At 40.9% G+C, this 24,768-nt stretch overlaps 1 protein-coding gene and 1 long non-coding RNA gene across 8 annotated transcripts in view; one reads left to right on the top strand and one right to left on the bottom strand.

Moving 5' to 3' along the window:
* SYNE2 (spectrin repeat containing nuclear envelope protein 2) overlaps positions 1-24,768 on the top strand; it is a 315,690-nt gene that overhangs the window by 207,160 nt on the left and 83,762 nt on the right. For 3 of the 6 annotated variants that reach the window (XM_043921132.1, XM_043921130.1, XM_043921129.1), the window contains exons 62-74: positions 1,524-1,721; positions 2,328-2,402; positions 3,619-3,729; positions 9,325-9,441; positions 13,293-13,523; positions 17,093-17,275; positions 18,308-18,436; positions 18,977-19,098; positions 19,250-19,391; positions 20,830-20,961; positions 22,378-22,530; positions 22,657-22,866; positions 24,078-24,179. In XM_043921132.1, coding sequence (XP_043777067.1) covers positions 1,524-1,721; positions 2,328-2,402; positions 3,619-3,729; positions 9,325-9,441; positions 13,293-13,523; positions 17,093-17,275; positions 18,308-18,436; positions 18,977-19,098; positions 19,250-19,391; positions 20,830-20,961; positions 22,378-22,530; positions 22,657-22,866; positions 24,078-24,179 — 1,905 coding nt within the window. Of the gene's footprint in view, positions 1-1,523; positions 1,722-2,327; positions 2,403-3,618; positions 3,730-9,324; positions 9,442-12,978; positions 13,132-13,292; positions 13,524-16,454; positions 16,666-17,092; positions 17,276-18,307; positions 18,437-18,976; positions 19,099-19,249; positions 19,392-20,829; positions 20,962-22,377; positions 22,531-22,656; positions 22,867-24,077; positions 24,180-24,768 lie in introns of those variants that run through there. The other 3 variants (XM_043921131.1, XM_043921133.1, XM_043921134.1) reach the window with 3 other exon arrangements.
* On the bottom strand, positions 169-13,451 carry LOC122705883. 2 transcript variants are annotated; one of them, XR_006344179.1, is made up of 3 exons: positions 13,329-13,451; positions 12,992-13,090; positions 169-398 (listed from the first exon to the last, which is right to left on the bottom strand). It is a non-coding gene; the product is annotated as an uncharacterized LOC122705883 (long non-coding RNA). The 2 variants fall into 2 exon arrangements; XR_006344178.1 differs by having other exon boundaries at positions 12,992-13,123; positions 13,329-13,424.

Below are 24,768 nucleotides of genomic sequence, written 5' to 3'. Positions count from 1 at the left end.
AATGCCACTTTGAGAATGGCGGCTTCGAGCCCTTCTCTGCCTCCAAAATGCTAGTGGCTCCGGAGACTGGTCTGTTTCTCTAAGTGCTGTCCTAATGGCTATAGTGTTATGTCTGTTGGGAGGCACTGTACCTCTGAAGTTTAGTGCTTATTGAAAAGGGACACGCACCACAGCTAACTCAGATTTAATAAAGTTATCATTTCCCAAAGCAATCACAAGAAGTTTCACTTCAGACAGAATAGGGGTATGGTGTCAGAATGTGTGCGGTAGCATTGGGGTCATGGGGGCTGGGTGTCAGAAGTCCAGGTCTGTGCGCTCTCGCTGGCTGCAGCTCTGAAAGAATCACCTTCTTTCTCTGGACTTCAGAACTTTCACTCATAGGCGGAGTTTCTCTGTCTCTGAAAAAAAAAAAAAAAAGATGATTCTATCAATGTCTCTAAGATCGATGGATGGAAAAAGGAATGAATAAACACAGGGTTTAAAGAATATGTTAGGGACAAAATTTCATTACATGAAGTTCTGCTAAAAAGGAGCAGGTTTGTCTTCTGATACAGCTCAGGCTTTGAATGATGCCTTTCAGAGTGCTGGAGAAGAGGATGTCAAATAAGACAACACCTGACATTTCCTCCAAATCCAGGATTCTGTGACTCTGTAATCCTCTTAGACAGACAGTGGGCATCTGCACTTCTACTGCCCATGTATGACATTTTATTCCCACGAGAAGGGGACGACAGAGGATGAGACGGCTGGATGGCATCACCGACTCGATGGGCATGAGTTTGAGTAAACTCCGGGAGCTGGTAATGGACAGGGAGGCCTGGTGTGCTGCGATTCGTGGGGTAGCAAAGAGTCAGACACGACTGAGCGACTGAACTGAACTGAACTGATCAGTCACACAAATTTTTTAACCTTATAAAGCTTGGAATCATCTCTTCATCATTCCCATAACAAATTACACTTCACAGCACCTTTATTTGTTTATTTATTCCCATATGGTAGGAAGCTTTGGCTGTGAGGAAAAAAGTAAATGAATTTAGTAAAACTAAAGAAGGCTTCAAAAGTGACAATAGAAGTGTGAGATTTCTAGCCTTGTATTCTCTCAGTGGTTCCCAAATGTTAGTCTGCATACAAATCTTCTGGAAGTTTGTTAAAGTGTGGTTCCTGACCCCTGTGGGTTCTGGCCAGTCAGTCCTATGGCCACTGAGGTGAGGCAACCCTGGCTGTACTCCACGGTCATGCATGGGGCTTGTTACAGATTTCTGAGCCACCACTTGACCCCCAGCGATTGATTGATAGGGTGTCAGGTGAGGCTAAGGCATCCTATAAGGGAGATCATAAACCCTCCCTGGATCATTTAGAAGCTCAACCAGAGGGGAAAGGAACTATGCTGTGCCAGGGACTGGTTCCTGGCTGTGCAAGCCAGCAGCATAGAAAAAAACTTCAGCCCTTGCACCAAATGCAACAGGCTTCTATGGCAAAGGCATCAGACGTCCCAAACCAATGCAAATGTTCTTTCTGCACAGGGAGAAATCGAAAGTATGGAAAAGCAGATTCTGAGCTTGAACCAGAAGAAAGAAGACCTGTTGGCGGACTTGAAGGCTGCCATACTAAACCTTCACCAGCATTTACAGCAAAAACAGCAAGAATTAGAACAAGAAGTGCTGTCAGTAGGGGCATCCGAGGAGAGTGCAGGGGCTGAGAAGGATGCTTCTGAGTGGAAGGTGGGTATGGCTGTAGTTAACACTGGTCCCACGTTCCACAAGAGTTTTAAATTGGTAGTATTTTTCATCTGGAAAACCTCTGGCCTCTATATTTATGGCCTATAGAAAAGGAATTTCTTCAAGTAGAAATACTCTGCCTGAGATTATTCATGAGTGAATATTAACTCTCAGGGTGTGTCTGTGCTGGACTCAATCCAGAATTCTTATGCTCAAGTTACCTAAGAAGGTGTTTATGAAATCCCATGGGTAGGTGGGTAGCAGCCACCCTTTGAAATGTCTTCCTACCAAACTGTGAGCCCATTGCAAACTCAAAAACAGGCCCAGCACTTCTCAAAGCCCACTCTGAATCTACATCAGTAATAGCATTCTTGAATTGTTTGATGAGGGGTCACAGAGGGCAATGCAAATGAAAGGGATCTAAGATTTGACCGAGTCATGATATTTGGCTGGATGAGTTGAGAGTTGCTAAACCCAGAGGCTACTTGTGGGGGTGGGCATCCTGGATAAAGTGAGTAAAAAATTAGCTACATAAAAAAGCAGCCAGGCCGGGATTCTGATGACGTTGAACGGCAATCTAGCTGCAAGTCTTTGTGCTGTGCCTTTCAGCTGAACAGAACAGGTTCCATGTCTTTCCTGCCAGCACTCGAGGAAGAGGCAGAAGAGAGCTCCCTGAAGAGTGAAGTAAGGAAAATGATTTTCTCGTTCAAGTTTGTTAGAAGTGTAATCTCTAAAAGGTCAATGAGAAGATCTTAAAAAGAATGGAAATATAAGGATTTTTTTTAATTCAATGCCAGTATTTTGTAAGGGTGACTGAAGTAGTTATCTTATGTTATTAATGTTTAAGTGCATCTAAACCTACTCTAGGCCAGAGTGGGATAAATGTAATTCAGACACCCTTGTTGGCAGAAGGGAGAAGATGAAGTTCTTTGTCATATCTTGAGTTCTGAGTACTTTTTCTGGAGTTTTGAGAGTTTGCTGTTTGGCTGGCACTCCTGGTGGCTTTATCTTTCCATATTTGAATTACTTTTGTAGTCAGACAATACTGCCAAGGACATGAAGAATGGTGTTAGCAACTAACCCTACTATGTTACTACTCCTATCAGAACTGGTTGAATGAGACCTTTACAAGCTTTCTCATTATATCAATTTCCATTTCATACTTTAAGAACTAAAGCAGTAATGGGTCTGAGCCAAAGGGAAGAAAACTGCGGCAAGTGACGGTTTTTAATGCCTCCTACGTAACGAGCAGACATTCTTCCTGCTCGTTTTATAGATTGCTCAGTAGCTCCACGATCACACAGAATAGCCTGTAGTCCTTCACTATATCACTGGGACACGTGGGACTGAGTGGTCGGATGAGGAGTGAGGCTTATATACTCTGACCGTCAGACAGCTTTGTGATCTGATTCTACCTCTTCATAGCAGAGAAAATTTTGAAAATGAAGGAGGTGGTGGAGCCAAAATAAGAGTGCATTTCAGTATGATTCTAATTTGAGACCTGTATTTGCCTCTGAGCTGATATGTTTATAATCATTGTTTGTCTTTGACATCAATCAAAAAAATACATGTTGTCAAAGAGCCTTTGAGATGACATTTACCAAAGCAGATGAAATTCCTAAAGTGCTGTTTTAAAGGTCCCCTTTGTAGAACATGAACTGACTCCCAACTTTAAGAATATTTTTTCGGCTTTAGGAAGAACAACCACATTTGGACTCCTGTGATGTAGTTAGCCAAAGAAATCGTTGATAAATAGCGGGGGAAGGGGAGGAGGGGGTGGAATTAAGGTCTGCAATTATACTGCCTGGTAAGCTGAGTGTTACATAAAAGAGATAAGGAGGATGATGTTATGAGGGTAGGAAATCACCTCCCTCTGCTAATCAATTGATTGCTGTGTTAGAGCGGAGATAAGAAAGCAGAGTCGTCTTCCGGGTTCCCGTCTTTACTCTGGAAACACAACAAGGACGTGGAGGAGGACAGGGCATCCTCGTCCTCTGGAACAATCGTTCAGGTAATCCTGTGCGGGTCACATTTCTTGGAGGTGGGGATAGGCAGGGATAGCAAGTCAAAGCAAAGAGTATCTTGTTTGAAAGAATGTTTCAGGAGGGAATCTATATGGGTTGAAATTTTTTTAAACTTCTTACTGCTACCTCTGCACAAAGCAAAGACTGCTGAGTATTAGTTACATTTCTTTTGCGCACTCAGTGATAATATTGTTGCTGAGGCCCTAAGTCATGTCCGACTCTTGTGACCCTGTGGACTGTAGCCCACTAGGCTCCTCTTCATGGGATTTTCCAGGCAAGAATACTGGAGTGGGTTGCCATTTCTTTCTCCAGGGAGTCTTCAGATCCAGGGATCAAACCCACATCTCCTGTATTGGTAGGTGGATTCTTTACCACTGAGCCCCCAGGGAAGCCTGTAAGTATTTACCTGGGGAAAACTCCTTAAGTGAAAATCTAAACTGAAAAAAAAACAAAACAGTTAAAGGAGCAGCTAAAAGGTTGACCAATGTAGTTAAAGCATTTAACATGCCTCTTTTTTGGGGAGCAGTTGGGGGTGAGAGTTCTCTTTTTCAACAAAGTAGTGTGGAAGATAAATTAATGAAATAAGTCTTTTTGCTCCTGCTTCTGCTTCATTGACTACGCTAAAGGCTTTGATTGTGTGGATCACAACAAACTGTGGAAAATTCTTAAAGAGATGCAAGTACCAGACCTTACCTGTCTCCTAAGAAATATGTATGCAGGTCAAGTAGCAACAGTTAAAACTGGACATGGAAGAATGGACTGGTTTAAAAAAACTGGGAAAAGAGTATGTCAAGGCTGTATGTTGTCATCCTGCTTATTTAACTTATATGCAGAGTACATCATGTGAGATGCTTGAATCACAAGCTGGAATCAAGATTGCTGGGAGAAATACCAACAACCTCATATATGCAGATGATACCACCCTAATGACAGAAAGTGAAGAGGAACTAAAGTGTCTCTTGTTGAGGATGAAAGAGGAGAGAGAAAAAGCTGGCTTGAAACTTAGGATGCGAAAAATTAAGATCTTGGCATCGATCCCATCAATTCATGGCAAATAGAAGAGGATAAAGTGGAAGCAGTGACAGATTTTATTTTTTTGGGTTCCAAAATCACTGCAGATGGTGACTGCAATCATGAAATTCAAATGTGCTTGCTCTTTGGAAGGAAGATTTGACAAACCTAGACAGCATATTTAAAAGCAAAGACATCACTTTGCTGACAAAATGTTCTTATAGTCAAAGCTATAGTTTTTCCAGTTGTCATGTATAGATAGGAGAGTTGGACTGTAAAGGCTGAGCATCAAAGAACTGATGCTTTCTAATCATGGGGCTGGAGAAGACTCTTGAAGAGAGTCCTTTGGACAGCAAGGAGATCAAATCAATCAGTGCTAAAGGAAATCAACCCTGAATATTTATTGGAAAGACTGCAGCTAAAGCTGAATACTTTGGCCATGCAAAGAGCCGACTCATTGGAAAAGACCCTGATGCTGGGAAAGATTAAAGGCAAAAAGAGAAGGGAGCTGCAGGGGGTGAGATAGTTAGATAGCATCACCAACTCAATGGACATGAATTTGAGCAAACTGGGAAATATTGGAGGACAGAGAAGTCTGGTATGCTGCAGTCCATGGGGTCACTAAGAGTCAGACATGACTTAGTGAATGAATAACAACTTTTTGCTCCTTGGTAACTTATAAACTTCTTCAGTCTCACAAAATAGAGGGCAAATGCCCTCACATTAGAAAATCATTTCATGCCTATGTGAAGACGATGTTTTTCCCTTGCTTCTAAAGGATCTTTGCATCATTATGATCCATACTTCCCCCCTCACCTGCCTTCTGACTAGGGCTGACCCTACCCAGCTCCCAGGCCCATCCTTTCTTTGATAGTTGGCATGGGGACACTTATGCCAACGTCTCCAATCTCTGCCTCTTGGTCGTGTCCTTTCCTCTCTACCTCAAAAGTGTTCAGGTTTCCCTTCCCTAACAGATTCCTTCCCCCATTTGTCTATCCCTCCCAAAGCCCAGACCATCTCTTTAGAAACTGCTCTGCCTCCACAGGTACCCTTCTCCCCATATCTGTCTATGGACTTCCTTCCTACTCATCCATAAAGGCCCTTTTCAACTCCCACCGCCTCCAAGAACCCCCCTGTTCTTTCCATTTGTTTTCCCATAGCATTCTGAACCTTGGTTATTATGATTTATCACAGTTTTATGCATCAATCTGACACAGTTTCATGAGAAGCAGGAACTTTATCTTCTACATTTTGATGGCCTGTACTGGGCTCATTGTGCTACTTTATAATTTATGTTTCTTTTTGGCTGTGCTAGGTCTTTTTGCTACCCAGGCTTTTCTCTAGTTGCCCTGAACGGGGGCCACTCTCTGTTAGTGGTGCCCTGGCTTGTCTTGTTGCAGAGCACAGGCTCTGGGCACGGGTCAGTAGTTGCAGCTCGCAGGCTCAATAATTGTGGTATATGGGCTTAGTTGCTCCGTAGCTTGTGGGATCTTCCTGGACTGGGGATCAAACCTGTGTCTCCTACATTGGTGGGTTGATTCTTTACTACTAAGCCATCTGGAAAGCCCTCGATATGCTACTTGAATGTGTTGAATTTCTTGATCCTGCTTTCCAGATCAGTTTCATGGTGGGCATGAAATGAAATCTCTTTCATTTATGGCTAAATGTCTTTAGCTGGTGCTCCTCTTTCTTGGCTCCATTTGTAATCGAGATTTTGCCCCTTGCTATATTTACACTGCCGTTGACTTCTGGATATTAATTTTCAGTTCAGTTCAGTCACTCATTTGCGTCCAACTCTGTGACCCCATGGACTACAGAACGCCAGCCTTTCCTGTTCCTTACCAACTCCTGGAGCTTGCTCAAACTCATGTCCTTCGAGTCGGTGTTGGCATCCAACCATCTCATCTTCTGTTGTCCCCTTCTCCTCCTGCCTTCAGTCTTTCCCAGCATCAGGGTCTTTTCCAATGAGTCAGTTCTTTGCATCAGGTGGCCAGAGTATTGAAGTTCAGCTTCAGCATCAGTCCTTCCAACGAGTCTTAAAGAATTGATTTCCTTTAAGATTAACTGGCTTGATCTCCTTGGTGTCCAGGGAACTCGCAAGAGTCTTCTCCAACACCACAGTTCAAAAGCATCAATTCTTCAGCATTCAACTTTCTTTATAGTCCAACTTTCACCTCCATACATGACTACTGGAGAAACCATAGCTTTAACTAGATGGACCTTTGTTGTCAAAGTAATGTCTCTGCTTTTTAATATGCTGTCTAGGTTGGTTTTAGCTTTTCTTCCAAGGAGCAAGCGTCTTTTAATTTCATGGCTGCAGTCACCATCTGCAGTGATTTTGGAGCCCAAGAAAATAAAGTCTATCACTGTTTCCATTGTTTTCCCATCTATTTGCCATGAAGTGATGGGACCAGATGCCATGATCTTTGTTTTTAGCATGTTGAAGTGCCCTTTTATTAGTCCTGATCCTTCTCGACCTCTAGCAGTAGCAATCCCTTCCTTCTTGAAATGCAGTGTTCCTTTGGCTTTATTAATTCTATACTTTCTGGTCTCATCTGTCTGCAGCCCCTCTTCCAGCTCCTTCTCTTTACCCATCTCTATCATAGTGGGCATTTCCCCCAGTGGTTTACCATCTTCTTTCTTCTCTGTTTTGTCTCATGGCAATTTCTCCTCTCATAAGTTTTGTAGTCACCTCTATGCCACAGATTCCCAAATTAAATCTCTGGTCTTGATTTTTTCCTATAAATCTGTTCCACATTTCTACCATCCAAATACATTTCTCTTTTTGAATGTGTTTTCTTCATCTCAATCCCATTTACCAACGCTTCTTCAAAGCTTACCCTTCCTCATAATCTCTCAATGTCTGTTAGTGGCACAACTATCTTATCAGTGTCTGAGACAGACTTCAGAGTCATCTCAGGCCATTTGTCGAGCCTTTTATGGCTACTGCTCAAGTGATGTCCATTCAGTCTTTACATCCTTCTTCTCCCATTATTTTTGTCATCATCCTATTCCAGGCAATTGTTAACTTCCTCCCTAGACTTTGAGAGGAGTCGTCTAAGCGGATTTGTAGCCTCCAATCATTTATACATCTTATACTTAACTGATGGATCTTCCTAAAGCAGTTCACGTTAAATTCCAGTCTTTCCTAGATTCTGATTATCTACTTAATAAAATGCAGTGTTCTTAGCCTGGCGTTCCAGACTTTTCATGATCCCAACTTACCTTTCCAGGTTTTTTTTTTTTTTTTAACCTTTCCAGTTTTATCTAAGTTTTACGTTTAGTTCTTGGTTCATACCTTTCTAATAACAGTTTCTGTTTTTAGTACATGGAGCTCTTAGGAATTACTAGGTGCTTTGTATAAGTCATCTTGTTTACTAATCACAGGAATAAGTGAGCTGAGTTGTGTTGCCACTTTAGAGATGAAGCAAGTGAGGCTCAGAGAGTCCAGGTTAATTTGTCCAATATCTCGCAGCTTGTAAGTAGAGCAGTCAAGATTGGTTGATTACAATATGCATACTTTTCCCACCACACTGGTCTTTTGTATAAGTTTCATTTTCCCATTGTTTAACCTTGATTAACCTAATAAGTGGATAAAAGTGTACATACATTTAGAATGTGGCACACATTGTTAAACTGTCCTCTAGAAAGACAACAATTTTATTTCTACTAGAATGCATGGAAATGCCTCTTTTCTGACCCCAAGCTGATATTGGATATTTTCAACCTTAGTTAAACATAGCCAGTGGATTAAATTGCATATATTCTAAGAATGTTGACTATCACTTGAGGTGTGAATTGGCTTTCATGTTCTTTTTTTATGAATCATGCATCCATGCCACTTGTCATTTTCTACCTAGAAGTTGATGTGTTCCTTATTTATTTCTTAAAGTATTTAATACATTAAGGGTATTAGCAGTTTTGTGAGATGTTATCTCGACCTGTCATTTCTCTTTTAACTTAGATTATGATGTCTTTTTGCGGCACATGTTATTTATGTTGTTAATACTAACATTTTTTCCCTTATGGTCAAGCTTTAAAAGTCCCTTCCCACTCTTAGAATGGAAATAGATTCACTCATATTTTCTTCAAGAATTTTTATGGTGTATCTTTTACATTTAAATATTAGATACAAATATTAGATACAATTGGAATTCATTGTTAGCAGTGAGACAGAGATTTGGTTATGTTTTTCATGAAGTGCCTAGATAAGATAGTTGTTCCCAAATTTTAAAGTTTCATCTTTCCTCCATTATTGGAAATAGGACTTTTATCATATAATCTTATTTAAGTTTAATTCTCATAATAATTCATTTAAATGTCTAATTCTCTGGATTTCTTATGTGTTCCTCATTAACCACAGAGCTTTGGAGATTTAAGTCTTCAAATAAAGATAAACTTGAAGAAGTTGATTTTTTTTCCCCTAATGAGCAGATTTTTCCCCCCTCAATGTACCTGACTAGTCTAGACCTTTTTGTAAGCAGGTGATTTGTAAAATGAGCAGGTGCAGGAAGGACTTGTGTGGCTTCAGGGCAGGAACTTTTCTGAACTTCTGATTCTTTTCTTTACAGGAGGCAGCTGGGAAAATAAGCACATGTGATAGTTCCATGGCACAGGTTCTTGAACCAGACCTGCTGAACATTGATCAAGGCCCAAAATTTTCCCTGAGCCCCAACCAAACACCAGAGGTAGGTCCCTGCTGCTGATGAGCCATCTGCCCAAATACCTGGACTAGCACCCAGAGATGACAGGCTCTCTGTATTTTGCAGTATTTTGTATTACCAAGCAAGAGGTCTTTGTGAATTTTAACACCTTGGTGTGTGCTGCCACACTGGAGAACTGGAAGATTTGCCATCAGATATTGACATGGAGACTAAGTGTGGTACAGAGCAATTAAAGACTATTTACTCACTCACCACTTGTCAGGGTGAACCACCCTTTCCATTAGTATCCCCTTCTTTTTTCTGTAGATACAATTTATGAGGGTGACAGAAGTGGAGGAGAGCAAATGTTAATTAACTACCTATTACATTAAAGGCATTTGTGTTTGCTCTCTAATCCTCAGATTACATAAGGTAGGTTAACATGTACCATTCATTTACAAAAGAAAAATCAAAATTCAGGGTGTAAAAGTACAGTTAGTAAATGGAGGGGTGAGGAGGCAGACTCCAAATATTCCAGTCTGCCTTCCTAATTTGAATATTTAGTATTTAAAGATGTAAAACCGAGGCAGATTTAGCCTCACCAAATAAGCTGCCACCACATCATCCCAGCAGCATATTTAGCATTTGTGCAAATGCATTTAGGTCAGGCACTTTACCTAAATCTTCCCTCTTAGCACAGTAGGCAGGACCTGAAGGCCCTGAGTTCAAGCCTCAGAGAATGGCAGATCCTTCACTTTTGGGGCTTCCCAGGTGGCACTAGTGGTAAAGAACCCGCCTGCCAATTCTGGAGACATAAGAGATGCGGGTTTGATCCTTGGGTCCGGAAGATCCTCTGGAGGAGGAAATGACAGCCCACTGCAGTGTTCTTGCCTGAAAAATTCTATGGACAGAAGAGCCTGGTGGGCTACAGTCCATGGGATCGCAAAGAGTCAGACACAACTGAAGCGACTTAGCATGCTAGGCACTTTAGCCAGGCAGTTTTGCATTTTATAAAAGGGGGTGGTGTGTGCAGATATTTGTAGAATTGATGGTAAAGTATTTAACGGTCTGGTATTTTGGCATGAAATATTGCTATAGCCAGAAAATTTGTTTGCATTTTAACTGGATCTTGGTACTCAGATCAGCGATGTGTTGTTTAGAAATCAAGCACTGTCACATTCATTGACTGAGAGGCTAACTTGAATGCCAGAGGGTTGACAGAATTATGTCAAAAATGTGGACTTGTAGACCCCAAGGCATAACGAAATCAGATATTGAATCCTGGGTCTAGGATTGAATCCAGTGACTGTAGGCAGTTTGAATAACTTCTCTAAGCCTCAGTTTCCTCATCTATACACTGGGAATAATGGGCTTGTGGCATAAAATATGAGATAGTCTTAGCACAGTAGCTTAGCTCTAGAACTCAGTAAAAGATTGGGTATTATCAATTTATATTAATGCTTTAGAGATGACATAATTCTCTCACAAGACATATTTGTGGTCATGCTTTTTTAGCCCTCCAAAATGTACAGTTATAAAACTTTGATTAACATAATTTCTACTTTTTAAATTTGGGGTTATCATTTTAACAAGATACTCAGCAGGCGGACTACTGTGGGAAAAAATGTAGACTCAGAATTAAAAGATCTTGGAACTGTGTGACCTTGGGCAAGTAATTTATGTCTGGGCTTGAGTTTCTCAGAAGCAATGTGGTGGGATGGGAGGGGTGTGAACTGATTAAACATTAAACACACTTGGATTTCTTTGGCTGTAAAAAAGGTGTGAACTGATTCCTGGCAGTTTCCCAGACCACCTTCAACTACTGAAGTTCTACTGTTTCAGATAATCTTTTTGTCTTCTATTACTTGTGGATTCTTTCCAGGTTCAAATAACTAGCAAATAAAACCAAGATTAGTACTCCAGCTTCCATATTTCCTCATTAATTCAGTGAGTTAGAGAAAGCAAAGAAACTCAATTTTGTCATTTTTTTTAACATCTGTGGCAGTTGTAGGGACTCAAATAATGTTATTTAATAAATAGGGAAGGCAGATAGTAAATCTCTTATTGCAGATTAATTAATCAATCAATCACTATTAACAGATTGTTATCTCAGGTGACAAAAAGGAGGATCGCAAAATCTTTGCCACGGAGATATAACAATATCTGAAAAATCTGAAAACTAGGAAACAATTAGATGACTAGAAATTGATGTCTGACAGTAAACTCACATATGAGTTGCTTTTTTAAAGATCAGAATTAAAAAAGAAAATTGAAATGGGTGAATCTAAATATAGATCCGACTGTGTATGAGCTATAGAGAAAACATGGTACTGGGAAGACTTCCTTAGGAAGGTGATTCTTAAAGAAAACCCTGATTAAAGCAGGGGAGAAATAGCATTTTGGCAGAAAAGCCAGGCATCTGTGAAGTAAAGAGATGGTCAAGGGGAATGAGTACAACTCAGAGGACCCTTCTGTTGAACCAGCTCTTATAATCCTCATCAGAGTGTGTGTGAAAATGAGTGGTATTTTCATATCCTGCATATTTTTGTTACCACTTACCAATTTTGTCTGCTTCTATCATACTGAAAGTTCTGTATTTAAACAAAATTCCATAAATATTAGGAAATAGGCACTTGAGTTGAGATAGGGTATATATTTGTGAGCAACTCCCATTTCTCAGTTGGCCAAAATTATGCCTTGTTAGATGCTGAGATGTAGTTAACAAAGCCTTATATAGAAAACATTTTCATTTCCTCATAATCAGAATGAATAAAATGTTTATGTTGTTGTTTAGTCGCTTGGTCATGTCCGACTCTTTTGCGACCCCATGGACTGTAGATCGCCAGTATCCTCTGTCCACATTGACAAGTGGATTCTTTACCACTGAGCCACTTGGGAAGCCCTGAATGGATATCACTAATTTGGTAGAGCAAAACACAAATCCTTATTTCTAAAAAAATTCCTCTAGAAAGGTCAATAATACTATTTCAGTATTTTGGAAAAAGATGTGGGAAGCAAATATCTGTATCAGTTCATCTTTTGCCTCCAAATTGGAAGTATCTGTCCTATAATTACCAGAATACTTTTACTTGGTACCTGGGAGAAATTTTTCTGTGGGATTGATAAACAACCTAGTTGTTTGATTATAAAAAGAATCCATCACACACATCCTGCTTTCTTTATACTATACCGGAAGCATCCATTCCTTAACGCAGTAATATTTGAGTATCTAGAAGCTGAAAAGTAACTTTAGAGAATGAAGAATATGAGATAAGTTTGCAAATTACCCCAATGAAGCTTATCACTTGACTCAAGCTATTTTTAATAGAAAAAGATAAGTAATAGCAGGGGGGAGGGAAAGCTAAAATAGTTTATAATCTTAACCACTTAAGAGGTTAAGTTGAAAGCGTGAGGTATTAATATATTTTCTCTGTGTCCCTGCCAGTGTGTAAAGACCTTTTTTTTCTGTTTGAACAGAGGGCATAGCAATGTAAGCATTGCTTAATCATGTGTCACGCAACTTTAAACACTGGCCAATTCGCTGCAGTGTTTCAGACACACACACCCACATGCACACCCTCTCGCGCACACTCACCTGTCTCCTGGGACCCACGTTTAATGAGCCGCCAGCCTGTTTGCGTCCTCCGTGCCTGGGAACTGCGCCTGTGTTCATGCGGGTTGGCTGCTTGGAAACCTGGGGCTCCAGGTCACGTGATTGTTGCTATGCCTGTGGAGGTGCCTTCTCCGTTTCTTTTTGTTTTTACTTCTGCCCTTATATATTTGTTTTTCTTTTAACTAGGGGAAATGCTATAAGTTTACAGGTCCTTACAAGTCCGAATCTGAATATTCTGGACTCCTAGTTTTTCACTGCTGGATTATCTTTGGATTTCTCATAGGGTGCCACACCTCCCATCAAGGCTGCAGCTACTGACCTTTCGGACGAGCAAGGAGCTTTTGAGGCCACGGTGGAGAAGGTGAGGCCCGAGCCTGCGGAAGTCCTCCATGTCTGCAAGAATCAGGTGGCCGAGCTGGAGCTGTGGCTACAGCAAGCCAACGTGGCATTTGAACCGGAAACATTAGACGCGGACATGCAACAGGTGGTGGAACAGCAGTTGGTAGGGTGCCAGGTAAGGCTGCTGGGTCTGAGTTCGTGGCCTGTCTCTTCGCCAATCACCTTACACAAGTAGGTGAATTTCTCTGAAAGCCACAATGTGATTCTTCCTGTTGCTCCGACCCCTATGTTTATTTTGGCCTCAACTTTTGGTTCTCAGGATAATTCTTTGAAATAATTTACGTAAGCAGAGTATTTGGGAAGATAGTGGAGAAGATCTCAGAATCTAGAGTTTAAATCTGGTCACATTAACTGTGAACTGGAGGGAGTTACCTCTCACTTCATTTTCCTCAAATAGGTCATCTCCTAAGACTTTGTCAGGATTAAATGAGATAAAGTATCTAAATCAGTGTCTGGAGTATAAAGTATATATAAAATGCTCAGCAAATACTAGTTTTATTCATAATATTCAGTTTTTTAAAGTTTCATTCATCAGAAATGAAATTGAATATCCTGATTTGCAGGGTTACAGTTAACAGCAGAAAAGGGCTTTGCTGTCATTTTACTATCAATGCTCCTACTCTTGCTGGCTTGCTGGCGCTAGCAGTAAAGAACTTGCCCGCCATTGCAGGAGATGCAGGAGTTGTAGGTTCGATCTCTGGGTTGGGACAATCCTCTGGAGGCAGAAATGGCAACCCACTCCAGTATTCTTGCCTGGAAAATTCCACGGACAGAGGAGCCTGGTTGGCTACAGGCCACGGTGTCACAGAGAGTCAGACATGACTGAGCGACTGAACGCATGCACCCTTCGCTGGGGAGGGGCAGGAATGTAAACTTCCTTGCCTGGAGTCATTTTGAGGAAGCTTTGCTGGCACAGCCCAAAGGTTGGGATCTCTGGATCCCTCCAGGGAGGGGCGAGACTGACATTGCTGGAGCAGAACTGAGTGTCCTCAGGAGCTCAGCCAAGGCACCTCCCTCAAAGGCACTTACACCCACCTTGGCCTGACATCGCCACCTGATTGGCTCATTCACAGTTGGTGTCCAGGGACAAGGACTTCCTCTCAGAGTGCCTCAACCCACTGGCCCGTCCACAGGGAGCTCCACCCACTCAGGGGGCTGGGCATATGACCCGCCTTGGCCCGAGCCTGGCGCTCCTCCCGTTTCCATTCAGACCCACAGTCTTACTACGTCCGGAGTCCGTCTAGTAGGACCCAGCCAGGCAAGCTGACCTCCTTCCTTGGGCAACTCAGCACCTCTCACCCCAAAAGTCAGCTCCTGAGGGTTGGATTCACTCAGATACAGGCCCTACCACGTGGCCTGACTGGTAAGGCGTGCAGGAGAGTCTGGAGAAGACAGTGTAAGTCGGCACAGAGCAGTGCTCCTCTGACTTGAACCTTCGGTGTTCCGGATGTTGAGCTCCGGCCATGTAGGGCCTTTCAGGTGCCATCTGCCAACTGATGGTCCTGCTGACTAGGAAGACCCCATAGCCAAGTCCTTGATCTACTGGAATCTGGTCCTCGGGCCTCTTGTGGGGGCTGCCCGAGGAAAAGACACGACCACAAGGTGGCAGTCGCGTGCAGTGAGCGTTTCTTGGGCAGCGTTTCGGTGAGGTCTGGAGGGACTGGGAAGTCTCATGCCAGACTTCGAAAGGCTTTGGCAAGGAGCAGGGCTGGGGCCACCACCCAGAAGCGGAGGAGACCAGGGAACTCCTAGGGGTTAGAGAATCCAGAGCGGCTGTGTGTCTAGATGATGTCAGAGAATCTGAAGGAAGCAGAGGCTGGAGTCTTTAGAGCTCCAGAGTTTGTCTTAACCATGACTAGATGTTGGGGGGGGGGGGGTGTCCAGTTTTGAGTCTGGCACTGGTGAAATATGAATTAACATTTCTGCTGAAGAAATAAACAACATATAGATCCATATACAGGGGCCAACTCTGGCTCATTTATATAACACCATGGCATATAGACTTTAACACTGAAACATAAAAGGCCTTACAGTGCTCTGTAAAAACATTAAGTTCCCAGAGAGGAAATATCCAAGGATAGGAGCAAACAGATCAGTCAGGAAAAAATTATATTCCGTAACTTAATATTGAGAAGAAATGTTCAACCTTGATTGTTAAAGACTCATGAGTCAAAACAGCTGTTGTTTTGTTCCTACATTACCTTGACAAAAATTATATCATCCGGAAAAACTCTGGAGAAATAGATCCACTAATGTCTGCCTGATTGGTTCAGCATTTGGGGAAGTCAGCTGTTAGCAGATAAAATGTCCATCTTCTTTGACCTATTAATCCCATTACTTTAAATTTATCTTCTGAAAGTAACCCTGAAAGGAGAAGAATATCTATGGCTGCATTGATTACAAAAATGAAGCACCGGAAGCAGTTTAAAAGCTTAACAATAAGGAGATGAAGAGAATCATGGGGTACTAATATGCAGCTATTAAAAAAGATACCATGAAGCATATATATGTAGACCCATGAAAATGTACACATAAAAATAGCTGAGTGGACAAAAAGCACAAAATTACAGTACACTTTGTTTTCAGCCACTTTAAAATCTATAAGTACAAGTTGTTTAAGCTTAAAAGAGTCTGTATTCAGAGGATACAAGTAGTTTACTTGGATGAGAAATTATAACTATGTTATTGAAAATTTGTTTTAAGTTTTTCCTTAAGTTTCTCTCAAAGAATTGAACTTGTTCTTAGCACACACGATTTTAGCACAAGCAGTCGCAGAGTTAGAATGTGTCTGATTCTACATTCTGCTGCTGCTACACTCGTGTGCCCAGCCAATTGGCATGACTTTTGTGGCTCCATAGCTCAAGGAGAGAGCAAACTTGATCTCTTGAGGAGGAAAACAATGATGATGACTTACTGGGAAACTTACTTCATCCTCCCAATTTATTTTTAGACACGGGTGTAAGTTGACCAGTGGTATCAATGACTAAGTGTTTTAGGTTCCAAGTTATGTCTTCCTGTAATCGTCTTCTGGTATTTGGGGAGCTTATTTGGCTTGAGAAAGACAAGAAAAGAGCGAAGGAAGGAATTTTCCAAGGGTTCTGTGGAAGTATTTTTTTTTAATTACTACTCAGCACTTGGATTGCAACAGAAAAAGTTTAGGAATAAGGTGGGAAGTAATAATAGTAGGCACAGACTACATATCAAGCTCTGGCCAAAGTATATGGATTTAACTCTAGCTTCTCAAACTGACCCCGGAGGTAAGTTCCGTTATTATCCCCATTTTACAGATAACTAGAGGTATACCCATGCAACGTAAAGTGCCCAAATTTTCCCAGCTATGAAGTTCTAGTTCTAGTGTCTGTGGTCCTAACCACTATGCTGTCTGGATGTGTTCAGCTCTGTTTTCTAAAGAGAATATAGCATCACTTATTTAAGATTGTGATACAACCAATTTAGTTTATTTATTCACACCCAATTTGGAGTTGGTTTGGCTGAACCCCTACTGAAAAGCATAGGAATTATGTGGAAGTTGTTTTTTTTCTCCCCCCACAAGGTCCCTATCAACCTGTGTTTCTGGAACTTCTTATATACACTTAGGTGTAGAGACAGTGAATCTAACTTATTTTGGAGTGTAACGCTTGTTTGAGACCAAAACTATGATTAATGAAATGATTCTCTTCCTAGGCTATGCTAACAGAGATTGAGCAAAAGGTGGCCTCTCTGTTAGAGAGCTGCAGAGATCAGGGCCTGGGAGACAGTGGAGACACTCAACAGGAGGCTGAAGCACTTTCCCTGAAACTGAAAACTGTGAAGTGCAATTTGGAAAAAGTCCAAATGATGCTTCAGGAGAAATACAGTGAGGACCAGGTAAAATATGACTGTGTATAGACAGGTATGCAAATACAGGCCATATCTATCAGGAGGGAACTCTGGGTGCAGGTAAGGAAACAACTACAGAGGAATTACAGTAAGTGAAAAAGAATTGTGCCTCTTAAAACTTTAAGGGATGGGTACCCTAGCTTTTGTCATTGGTTTCATTTTGCTGTGTAGTTTTCTCATCTAGGTTTTTGTTAGTGATTGTGTTGCTTTGATTAGGGTTGGTTTGACTGGGTTGGTGGTTGTTCTTGCTGATAATGAGATCTATGCAAACTTTCATCATAAATTTTAAAGGAACTTCATATTTGAAAGGAACTGTGTAATCATGGTTGACTAGAAAAATGAAGCCTTTATAGACATGCTTAAAATTTAACATCAGAAACACAAAAACCTGTTTCACAGGTACTTTTGTTTTCCATTTACAAATATTTATATATACTGATCAAAGTATCATATAGTTAAAGTATTCTTATGGCTTTTAAAAGCATTCTGTGTATATAAATGCAAATGTGCATCCTATGAGTAGAATCTTACTATGTAAAATTCACAGCCATTCTTAATGAGATGGTGGTTTCTACTTAAAGGACTTCTATTTACAGAAATAAGATTGGCTGCAGATATATAGGCTGTATGGAACCCCTTTTATCCTAATATGTTCTCTCCTTTAAAAAATCTACTTATGTTTCAGACATAGGAGAAATTTGAGTTCGTAAGCTTAATACTATGTCTGTTTTTTATATTTATTTCACTTTGTTCTCAAGAAAAAAGGGCAATAGATTTTCTGGCTTTTAGTAATTCATTGGATGAATTAAACTGAGGAAATGATAAAATGACCACTTCATTAAATGTAGTGGTTTTTGAAGTTGTTATGAAATAAGTACATTAAATTATAGTATGGCATTATTGTAATTAACAAAATACAGTCATTTGCTTCATATAAAACTTTTCCATTGTGTTGTCACATTATTAGAATTGAAATGGATCACCATTTTAAATAGTCTGCCATCATAAAATGTTTTGCAGCATTCTACCACACTAAAGAAATCTTCAGAGCATCAGAAAGTTCTCCAACCAGATAACCTTTCTGAATTTGAATCTGTTGTTACTGAAAGGCCACAATTCAGTAGACAAAAGGATTTCCAGCAGCAACAGGTATTTTCAGCCCCCAGTAGTTATAAGGACAAGAATGAAGTTTTCTATATGGGGTTTCCCACTGAGCTCTAATAAATACTGAAAGGCCACTGGAATGTTTTCTTACGTGACTGAATAGAAAGTGTGATGTGTAGGTGTTCCTGTGTGTATAGCAGGTCTGAGTTTTGAGCATTTGCTGCAGTATCTACTTTGCTTTCATCTGCTACCACTGGGGACACTTGAACTTGGCTACTTTGTTAGCATGCATCTTCAACCAAGCAGGTATATACCTCTGCAACTGCAGCACTTTGTTCCCTATTTCAAAATGTGTTTGTATTTTTGGGGTGATTTTCCTTGTGTATAGTATTATGTTAAAAAATGCTTGGTCATTGTCTAAATATTTTAAATAAGTTTTTGAAAAATAAATATGAACAAGAACAAGAGATAGTAGATAATGATTTAGGAAGTGGTTTCAAATCTGATGATCTCAACAGAAGAAACCCTTGTGTACTAAATGAAAACCTTGATTGATTGGACCATTTGAATCTTATTCAATTATAGGTTTTGGAGTTAAAACCAATGGAACAAAAAGATTTAATCAAATTCATAGAATTTAATGCCAACAAAACATGGCCCCAGTATTGCCAGCATGATAAAGATACAACTCAGACATCATCTGCGAGGTAAAATATTTTTAAAGAATTGGACATGCAGCAGTTTTGTAGTTGGGAGAATTAAGAGTGTTTCTTTTAATATCACTTATAAAACACTGTCTGGATATAATATAATTTTTGTACATTGATTATTCTTTTTACCTTTTGTTTTCCTTAAAAGCAGTAAGACATCTAGCCCCAAAAATGATGCTCCAGACTTGATCTTGTCAACCCAGGGCCAAAGTGGAGATAAGTGGCAATATTTACACCATGAACTCTCATCAAAAATAAGGCTCCCTCCCTCTCAGCTTGTACAGCCCCAGGTCAGTGTGTATGTACATACAGTGTAAATAAACGTGAAAAGCCAACAAGCATTCATTAAACACACATGTGTGTTCTGCATTATTTCCAGAAAGCAATTTATTTATTTTTAGAGAGCAAAAATGCCAGATGGATTTTCATACTCTTTTCATCTTCCTGGAAATCTGCACTTCCCTTTTTGCTTCTGTAGCACCGTGGGCTTCCCCGCTCATAGCTCTTACTAAACTATACACCCGCTTATTTGTCTGTATTCCCCATTAGATAGCAAGAGAAGAAAGAGCGTGTCTGCCTGGTTCACATTTGAGTGCCTGGAGCAGAAACTGGAACATCATAAAATCTTGGTTACTATATGTTGAATGAATAAGGGAATGAATAATATATGTTTTAAAGAAAACACTTTAAAATGATACAGTGCTATATCAGTGTCATTCATTCATAAAAAGATTATTTGAAATCTGCCGTGTGCTGATCCCTATGCCGGTGGTACCCGTCTATAGGTATTCTCATCAACACACCTTATCATACCTGATCTTTGCCAATATGATCTTTGTCATACGTGCCGGCTACTGATGGGTGTCTCTCTGAACAGGGCGCCCATGAGCAGAATGGCACTGTTGCTCCCAGCAGTCAAGCTTGTGTCTTCAGTTTTGCACTCAGACTACCCGGGCAATGGTTACCAGTGGTTTTGCAGTTCCCCAGTCTGGTGGGAGCTTTTTCAGTTCTTTTCTCTTCTGTGAAGAACCTTATTTGACCAATTAATGTTGAATTGAATTCATTGGGAGGACTTTAGTCTTGGTTTCTCCTTGTCATACACGCTATAACATGTATGTTGTTCTTTTTCCAGGAATAGAATACCATGCCTCTTTCTCTACCCTCCCACCCCAGCAGAGTCCATCTACCACCCCCTCCTGTTTCTTTATATGTTAGTTTTCCAATTTGGCAAAGAAATTAACTCTGAGTCATTCCCCCTTCTGAAATCACAGCTCATTTTCAGTACTAATTTGGCTTTTCAATAACAAATCAAGACACAGATCTGCCCCCGGAGGTTACTGTATACTATTTAAGAGTTGGCTGTGTGCCAGGAGTATGCCAGTAAACAGGGAAAGAAAGAGCTAACCGTGGAAGTCCAGTAGCGTGGCTACAGATGGAAAGATTAGTGGTTTTACTCTATTTTTCAATTATAGTTTCTTTTTTCCCTTGTTTTTTATTTTTTAATCTAAATGGACCCTCAAGTGTCTAGTAAAGCCTGTCATGACTTTTCAAAGCTGTCCCAAATATTTAAATTTTAATTAAATCATTTTTTTCTTTTAAATGACAAGATTGACAAAAATACTTACCAAGAAGATAAACTCAGAAGATAGCATGTTAAGGCATTTTTGATGTTTTACATTAACAGGATCTCTAACTCTTCATAATAGTATTTCCCTTTTTCAAACACAGATTACCACAAATATGAGTGTTCTACCCAGTGTGGGCATGTATAACTTTAGATACCCAGCAACCGAAGAACTGAAAACTTACACCACCCAGCTTGAAGACCTGCGTCAAGAAGCAAATAATCTTCAGGCACAGGTAGCAGCTGCCTATTATATATTTTCCTCATTGCAGTAACAAAAATAAAGGGAAATGTGATACTGTAAATTAGTTATAATTTTCTTTGGTGGATTCTTTAACTTACCCTCAGAGCCAGCTTACCCTTACACCTCCAGGGAGTGTGCATAGTCACTAGGTTGTGTCTAACTCTTTTGCAACCTCATGGACTGTAGTCCATCAGGCTCCCCTGTTCATGGGATTTCTGAGACAAGAATACTGGAGTGGGTTGCCATTTCCTCTTCCAGGGAATCTTCCCAACCTAGAGATCGAACCTGCATCTCCAGCGTTGGCGGGCAAATTCTTTTACCACTGAGCCAGCTGGGAAGCCCATAATTTTCCTTACTGAACAAATAATAGGATGTACAATTGAAGGAGTCCTAGAATTGCAAATAGAATTTATCTCTGTTACTGACTCTGGTAAATTTGGTAGTGGCTACATAGAATACACAGGCTTCCAAACCTGAGTCTGGGATTGGCAGGAACAAGGATCATAATCTATTAATACTGTCTGCATTGGGGCTCCGGGATTGCAAGGCTGAGGAGAGACGGAGGGAGGGAGTAGCAACAGGCTTTCCAACCTTAAGTTGGCTTAACGCTGAGATGGTGTGCTGGATAGCTTAGGTATCCATCAAAGAAGACAGTAGGAAACAGTCCACATTGGGTGATTAATAGGTTTGGCAGGCTCCTAATTTAATTATAATCACCATGCTGTATCATCCCTATCTTTAAGATGCTGTTCTTCTTTCTAATGAACCCCTTCAAGTTTCTTGACTTCCTTCTTCAGGCCATCCTTGGTGTCATTAACCCACTTTCTCCTACATTAAAACATGGGAGACAGAGAACAGTGGGAAGAGGGTAGTACGATTTATCTGGGACCACACTTCCCTGGTGGCTCTGACAGTAAAGAATCTGCCCGCAATGCAGGAGACCCTGGTTCGATTCCTGGGTCAGGAAGATCCCCTGGAGAAGGAAATGGCAATCCACTCCAGTGTTTTTGCCTGGAGAATTCCTTGAACAGAGGAGCCTGGTGGGCTACAGTCCATGGGTCACAAAGAGTTGGATACAACTGAGTGACTAACACGTTCACTTTCACACTTCCAGCTGGACGGCCCCACTAAAGAAGTCCATCTTTTGATTTACCTTTTAATTCTATTCAGTAGTCAACTCAATACCTAATACTGAGTTTCTTAAACTTGTTTCTCTCAGAGTTAACATCTTAATTTTATTTATTTATTCTGCTACCTAGTTCACAAAGTATTTGAAATGACTAATTATTAGAGGAAAAAAAAAACATAACATGAATGGTAAACTATAATGGAAACCAGGGAGAATATAGGCTTAGGAAGGCAAGGAATCTTAGTGATTTCTGTTTTTCCTTTTCTTCTCTTGATTCAGGAAAACATGTCAGAGGAAACGTACACGAATCTGGATAAGAAATTATTTGAACTGTTTCAGGCCCTCATTCAGTGCCTGGGCAGTGTGGAGGAGATGCTGCAGACACCTGGGCTCTTCAGAGGGGATGTTGGTACCCAGCAGGTGCACTACGAGGTAAGGAGCATCCATCGAGCACGTGTGTTGGCTGTTACTACAGGCAGCCCGCTGGTTAGCCAGAACTGAAACCTCTCTTAAGGTCAGAACTTGTTCACGGTGTCTTTCTTCCTCTCCACTTTGCAGACTCTGGCTCTTGAGTTGAAAAAACTTTACTTAGCTATGAGTGACAAGAAGAATGATCTTTCAAAAGCCATGACTAGGCCTGGCAAGAACGCCAGCCAGTTCCTTGACTGTTTTGAGAACCTGCAAGTCTACCTGGAGCACACCCAGGCTACAGCTGCCTCTAGAAGCAAGGCTCTGAAAGCTGGCCTCGACTATACCCGCAGTTATCAGGTACAATTCTGGGCACCGGGCTGCTTTGGCACAGTGTTAGGTGATAGCACAGACCTCCGATCTCTGTTCGTTCCTCTACCCAGAGGCATTCACGAGTGGGGATTGCTAAGGAAAGCAGTGAGGCTCTTTCTATGAAGGTCTTTCGGTTAGTTCAGCTGCTCATGGCTGGAGACCATTTGAAAGCGAGGTCCTTTCCAAAATCTCAGGTATGAATTTGTTAGGTCATGCTAAAGTAATGCTTCTTTCCTGTATGACATTCAACCACTAAAAGTGTCACCTGGGACTATTCCTAGGTAAGGAGGAGCTATTAAAGTTTTTGAACAAAGGTATTACAGTTTATGTACGTTTCTGGTAGATCCGGCTGGCAGTTGTCTAATGAGAACTGGAGCAGAGACTCGAGGCAGGTGGACTAGTTAGGAAGCTGCTAGAAATTGTCTAATGAGAAGGAAATGAAACACACCACCACTTAGGAAGAAGTCTTCCCTGTAAAATCAAACCTGAATCTGATCCAGTCTCTAGAATCCAAGTCATCTAGACACAAGGGAAGAAAATGGGAAGTGGTGCTAAAGGAGTGCAGTCAGCCGTATACAGACAGTGGCAAGCTGTACAGAATAGGTAGCCCATTTTTTTTCTACTACTGCCTCCCTCCCTCCCCGCCCCCCCATACAAAAAATTCCCAGAAACAAAAAAAGAGAGATGGGCAGGGAGCCAGCAGATTATGAGGAATTTAAGACACATGAACCCACTGCACCTATTGGCCTTCATTTAGATCCCAATTCAAGCAAACCAAAAGGAGAAAATATAGGCAATTAGGGAAATGTGAACCTTGCCTGGGTAGTTAATAATGCTAAGGAATTATTATTGATTTGTGATATTTTTAAAGGGAGGAATCTTTGTCATTTAGAGATACATGCTGAAATATATACTAATAAAATAATATGATATCTTGGACTTGCTTCAAAATAATCTGAGGGAAGGGAAGTCAGGTGCAGCCAAGAAAGCTCGGGGGAAGGGGCAAAAGAGAGACGACCAGCCACAGTCATCAGTAATTGTTAAGGCTGACGGATGATGGTAACGCAGGGGTTCCCCTATTTTGACATACGTTTGAAATTTCTGATAGCTCAGAAATTAAAGGACAGCTAAATTTTTTAAAAGGTTCCAAAGCTCTAAATGAGATTCTCACTGTTTCCAACATTTATCTTTTTATACAGAATGAAATAAAGCGATTATATGATCAACTTATTAAGAATAAGACATCTCTACAACAATCTTTGAATGAAATTAGTGGCCAGACTATTGATGAACAGCTTCAGGTAATCAAGTGAAAATGATTCAAACTGACTTAACCTTGAACCAGAGTCTCCTGCATAAAAGACTCCATAAGTCTGCACAAGCACCATAAGTCTCCTGTGCTTGTGAGTCCCCCCCTAAAATACAAGTCTGTGCAGTGTTGGGAAGGTTGTTGAGCAATGAGACTCTCACCCTCTTGGGTGGGGGTGCTGACTGCTCCAGCATCTGGAGACCATTTGGCTGCATATCAAACCTGTAAAATCTAAATGCTCTTCATCCAGCAGCTACATTCACTTATGCAGCAAGTGTCAATTGACCTAGTGTGTTCAGGCCACGGCTCTACATTATGGGTTTGTACTTATCCTAAAGAAATAAGACAAGAGCATAAAGATAAATATGTGTATGAATATTCAAGGAGGGACCTGGCAGCACTGCTCGTATTAAAAGGCTCTAAATAGCCTGAAAGTCCATTTAGAACTGTTGCTAAAGCAGTGAGCAGCCTTACTGTGTCTGCTTAAAAGGCTCTAGATTAGTTTGTACTGTGACTAGGTGCTGAGGAGCTGATAAGGAAGGCATGCAAACTGTAGAATCCAACGACATGTGCAATCCTGT

The sequence above is a fragment of the Cervus elaphus genome, chromosome 12 (assembly GCF_910594005.1).
Source record: "Cervus elaphus chromosome 12, mCerEla1.1, whole genome shotgun sequence".
NCBI classification, from domain to species: Eukaryota; Metazoa; Chordata; class Mammalia; order Artiodactyla; family Cervidae; genus Cervus; species Cervus elaphus.
This window is presented reverse-complemented; position numbering and strand designations above follow the sequence as displayed.